Source organism: Chondrus crispus, genomic scaffold, assembly GCF_000350225.1.
Source record: "Chondrus crispus Stackhouse genomic scaffold, scaffold_154, whole genome shotgun sequence".
Lineage (NCBI taxonomy): Eukaryota > Rhodophyta > Florideophyceae > Gigartinales > Gigartinaceae > Chondrus > Chondrus crispus.
This window is the reverse complement of record NW_005179022.1, coordinates 213,639-219,000: the sequence shown is the minus strand read 5'-3', so window position 1 is coordinate 219,000 and position 5,362 is coordinate 213,639. Positions and strand designations below refer to the sequence as shown.

Here is a 5,362-nt window from a genome sequence, read left to right as displayed (position 1 = left end):
AAGCTCCGACACTCCAACATTGTACAGTTCAAGGGAGCATGTATTCACGTTCCAAACTTGGCAATCATCTTGGAGTTTATGCCCGGGGGCAGTCTGTACCGCGCCATTCATCGCAGACGTAGAAATGTTCTTGGAGCGTTTCCGCTTCTCAAGATTGTGTGGATCGCATTTGGCGTAGCAAAGGGGATGGCATTCTTGCACGGCCAGTATCCTGTTGTTATCCATCGCGATGTCAAGTCACCAAATATTCTGCTAGGGACAAACGTTCGGGAAGTCAAGATCACGGACTTTGGGCTTAGCAGACTACGAGTCAACTCGTACGTTAATACGGGCCGTATTAACGTACGAGTTGACTCGTAGGCGGTACTCCTGAATGGATGGCACCTGAACTTTTGAGACGAGACGCCTTCAACGAGAAATCAGACGTGTTTTCGTTTGGCGTAATTCTTTGGGAACTGGTCATATGTGAGAAGCCATGGCGTGATGAGCACCCCAGGCGAATTTTATACAAGGTTGGTAATCGGGGTCTCAAACTTCCGACGCCAGCGCCAGAACAATGTGGCCCTGAACTTAGACAGATGATTGTGGAGTGCTTTGCAGACGATCCCAGCCGACGACCACAATTCCGTAATATTGCTGCAAGATTAGAAGACATGTGCAAGCAATTTGATACCTAGAATGGATATTCGCGTGGATTACTCTACTCGGCTACGTATTGAGTCAATACGTACTGAGTCAATATATAGCCGAGTAATCCACGCGATTATCATTCTAGATATCAAATTGCTGCTCCCGTTCGGGGCGACTAGACGACACTTTGATTATGCTCTCCTAAATTTCCTCCCGAATGCTCCAATAGTATTGTGGCAGTTTCCTTTCTCATCATGTCTTTTTCTCTTTATGTTTATGCTACAGACACACTGTAGCATAAACATAACTAAACTAAACCGAACTAAACATATACAGTAGTTCGGTTTAATGGAGCCTTTGTGTGTCCTCTCTTACCCGATGTCCTGTGACCAACTACAACCAATAAACTACGAATGTCTTGACGTATGAGATACCCTTGGTACAGTATCGGGGGCCCCTTTACAGAAGGCACACTGAGAGCAATTGGTTTATAATCAAATTGCTCCTCACAAGGCATAAGGACAAGCGTTGCGAGAGCGAGTGGCATGTGCCCTCAGGGACACCCAACTCGCTCACGCTTGTGCTGGTGTGTGGGCGACGCATTCACATCACACAGCACGTCGCCTCACTTACTGCGGGCAGGAATTGACATACGCGCTGCCAGGGTGCCCGACAGGGCGAGGACAGAGTCGCGATCCGAGCTTGCGAGGCAACATGAAGCGTTGCAGGCTAGGCTTCTTTGAGCATTCAAGCATCATGCAAGCCATGGATCAAGCTCAATACTTGGGCAGTTGCTCCTTCTGCGACGAAAGGGCAGCTGGCTTCTAGAACATAGCCATAAAAATGATACATTTAAGCGTTTCTGCGACACCCGCTTACGCATTGCAGCAACAACCGGGAAGGTGCATCCATCTCTCAAGATATTCCTAGTTATACGATGCTTGAATGGCCAGTGGCACATCAGCTAAACGGGATCCACATGCTACACGAATGTTTCATTCGTGTAGCCTGTGGATCCTGTTGTAATGTTCATTACATAAAAAGACGAAAGAATCAAAAGGAAAATAAAGAAAGAAAGAGACACGACACGAGGGCAGCAGTGCCAGGGATGGGTGGGAGAGAAATAGACATGGGGGAGGAGCGGCAGCGGGATAGGAAAGCTCGACTCTCCTACCCGTATTTATGCGTCGGCCGTGAGGCGGATACAACGAGACGCCCGGCTGCCTGCAAGGGCTTACAGACGCGCCCTATTTCCGGGCGGGGCGGTTTCATCCCTACACTCACTGTACATTGACGCGTACACCGTAGGAAAGCGACTGACAAATTTCTGCGTCCTCTCCATCGAAAACACTGTTCAACTCTTTAAACGCCAGGGCACCCAACACCCTTCCCCGCCGGGCACGGCAACTCACGCATGCGGGCAGGCGGTTTGTTTCAGCCCTGCCAAGCCTAGCGGCACTGGGCACCTCGTGCTCGATGATGAATTTTGGATATTCTAAACCCGCAAACTCGTTTGTTGCATCGTTATCGCCGTACCAAGGTCAAGCTTCATTGGCCGCGTCACCGCATTCATCCCCATCAACACGATACACTTGGCAGGATAGCACCGCCCTATGTCCACATCACCTCGTAAACAAACGATTCCCATTAGACGCGACTAGATCCGCAGGCGGCCAATTCCCTGCCACATCCCACTCTCTATTTCATCCCGTCGCCGCTCTGAAAATTCACACTCCCACCGGCGTCACACGCAACCCCCCTTCCCCGTCCCCCCCTTTCGTTCAGGGGAGCCACCACCTTTCGTTAATTCCGCCGCCCCAACTGCTCAACCGCACCGACTTGTCCCCCGTTTCCTCTCCGACCCACCGCGCCAACCTGCGCGCAGCTCGCCAACCCCTCCCCCCCCCCCCCCCCGCCATGGACAACACCGCCGTCGCCGAGCACTACAACAAGCGCAAGGGCGACGGGCGCCAGGGCCGCAAGCGCAGCCGCATCTACCGCATGCGCCAGTTCAACAACTGGCTCAAGAGCGTCCTCATCGCCCTGCACACGCGCCCGGGCTACTCGGTCCTGGACCTGTGCTGCGGCAAGGGCGGCGACCTCAACAAGTGGGTCGAGGCCGGCATCACCTCCTACGTCGCCTGCGACGTCGCAGAGCTCTCCGTCAAGGAGGCCGCAAACCGCTACAACCGCCTGTCGCAGGCCCCGTTCCGCCCCGTCCTGCTCGTCGGCGACTGCTTCGGCGTCTCGTTGGCCGACTTCGTCCCCTCGCAGTCCCGCTTCGATGTCGTGAGCTGTCAGTTTGCCGTACATTACGCTTTCGAATCGGAGGATCGCGCGAGAATGTTGCTCAAAAATGTTACCGACCGCTTAAACCCGGGTGGCTTTTTTATTGGAACTACCGTCGACGCTAATGTCTTGGTCCGCAAAGTCCGCGCTGTGGATGGCGATGAGATTTCGTCAAGCGTTTACAAGGTTAAGCTGGATGAACGTTTTGCCACCAAAAGGTTTGCAAGAGGCAACGCCTACGGCATTCGCTACTTTTTCACTCTGGACCAGAACGTCGAGGACTGCCCTGAGTTCCTCGTCCACTTTCCCACATTTAAACAACTCGCTCTTGAGTACGACCTCGAGATCTTGATGCAGTGCAACTTTCACGACTTTTACAAAGAGTTCACAGCTGACAACTACGATGACTACCGCAACTTATTCCGGACCATGAACGTGGTGGACGAGACTGGCACCATGTCGCCCGACGAGTGGGACGCCATTTATCTGTACACAGCATTTGCATTCAGGAAAAAAGGGAAGCCCAGCGCAGGGGCGCCTTCATCTCAAGTCGACGCCAAGGCACGGCCACCCGTTTCCGATGAAGAAATCATCTTCATGCAACAGCCATAAACAGCCATGACGGGGCATTGACAATCGAACAAAGAAAACCGTTGCTGTGACTAACTACACGAGGCAACCGATCTGTGCACGAAGAAAGCAGGTGCAAAACGCCCAAGACTTTTAAAACGTATGAGAAAGTGTAGCACTTAACCCCAATTCGTTCATGAGAAATGGCGGCAAGACTGCGAAGTTGCGCATTATGGTTTCTTCTATACACCACGCATTGTTCCACAGAGAAGCCAAGCCGCTTCGATGACGATGAAAGCAATTCCTCGCAACCAGAACGACACCCAGAGCAGAGCCATGCAGCGAGCATGGTTGCCTTCATGTTGACGCAGGGCCCTGAAACTGAACAGGCAAGAATTGCATGAAACCAGGGCACACCAGCGGCGGACATTTTTGATGTCGTCAGGGAGGGGGAGAGGGGGGGCACAAAAAGAAGTCGCTCTGCCGCTGAAAGGCGAGCGCGTTCATCTTTAGCACCAAATATGTTTTGTACAAGACGCTTCCCAGTTGTGACAAAAAGGAACAAAACATGGCAGGGAATTCTGCTCCCTCGACACCCAAATGAGCGAGAGAATTTGCCAACTGGTTGATGAGGATTAACAAGCGGAGAAAGGCAGAAGACGGTTTAGAAAGCGAGGAATAAAACAGACGAAAGCGACAGAAGGAGAGGTTTTTGATGGACGGCGAGTGATAGAGACAACGCGACAAGAATTGGTCAACGCTTCACTGACCGACAGCTGGTGTCTCCTTTATAGACTGATGAGCCATCTCTTCGCGTTCTTCCTTGGACAAGAAGCGACCCCCGGGGCCACGACGGCGTTGCATAGCGTGCTTATGTCTGCTCTCATGCATATACGAGCGCTTCCGTGGTGTGTAGCTTGTGACATCAGTGCCGGTCTGCTTCTTTCTACTCTCTCGCCTCTTGAGAATTCTGGCGTACTGCTTCGGATTGACATATGTCGGCTGGTCCTCTATGACAGCGGGGTCTGGAGCGGCAAATACCATTCCAGGTGGGTACTGACCAAAGGCAGCGGCGGCGGCCATCTGTGGCATCTGAGGGGCGGTGGTTTGCGGTGTTGGCAGAGGCATAGATTTTCCGTCTGCGACTTGAGCTTGGACTTGTGCTTGAGCGGCAACGGCTGCAGCTGCAGCGGCTACGGTTGCCGGACTCGATGTGACTGGGGCCTCGGTCGTAGAAACTGCAGGCGGGTCGGTGGAGACGGCCGTTGGTATAGAAGAGTTTGCGGCGGTTGGGAGGAGGGAGGATGTGTACATAGCGGAGCTCTCCGTCGTCATGGGTGGGGTATAGTACAAAGGGAGGCGATATGGGGCCAGGTGTGTGTTTGCAAGGGGCGTTTCAGGTTGCTCTTACCCCAGTGTGTGTTGGTCCAAGCAGATGACAAAGGAAGACGATGAGGGCGAGATGGATAGGTCGAGACGAGGTGATGTTGGTGGGAGAGGTTGGTGAGATGGGAGAGGGGGCCCGGAGGGAAGGAAGGTGAAGACCGAGATAGGAGGGAGATGGAAACGGGGCGAGGTGGTTGGTGGAAAGAGATGTCTTGGGCAGGAGGGAGCAAGTAGAGCGGACGTTGACAGATAAGGTTATGTAGAGGATGAGGAGAGCGGAGACAAGTGCACTTGTCGCGACGAGGTTCGGGGTGGGGGTGGGGGGGAGGTGTGATAGGGAGGGAAGAGTGAAGATGCGGGAAGCGTGAAGAGGAAGAAACACGGGACTTTCGTTGGGGGGCGGGACCAAAAGAAAGGCGTTGGTTGGAGGGTTGGAGCTTTTTGGGGGTTTTGGGTTTGTAGATTGGGCGGGGGAGAGGGAGGGGGG

At 53.3% G+C, this 5,362-nt stretch overlaps 2 protein-coding genes across 2 annotated transcripts; both read left to right on the top strand.

The window, feature by feature from the left end:
• Positions 1–2,106: 2,106 nt before the first annotated feature.
• On the top strand, positions 2,107–3,531 carry CHC_T00002741001 (hypothetical protein). Its single transcript, XM_005713833.1, has one exon. The coding sequence runs from the start codon at positions 2,107–2,109 to the stop codon at positions 3,529–3,531; it is 1,425 nt and encodes a 474-aa protein (XP_005713890.1).
• An 831-nt stretch (positions 3,532–4,362) lies between these two features.
• Positions 4,363–4,944, top strand: CHC_T00002740001 (hypothetical protein). Its single transcript, XM_005713832.1, has one exon. It carries the CDS (start codon positions 4,363–4,365, stop codon positions 4,942–4,944), a length of 582 nt encoding a protein of 193 aa, XP_005713889.1.
• The last annotated feature ends 418 nt before the right edge of the window (positions 4,945–5,362 follow it).

Excerpts from the sequence above, each read along its gene's own strand:
- CHC_T00002741001 (XM_005713833.1), top strand. The coding sequence starts at position 2,107 with ATGATGAATTTTGGATATTCTAAACCCGCAAACTCGTTTGTTGCATCG.
- CHC_T00002740001 (XM_005713832.1), top strand. The coding sequence starts at position 4,363 with ATGTCTGCTCTCATGCATATACGAGCGCTTCCGTGGTGTGTAGCTTGT.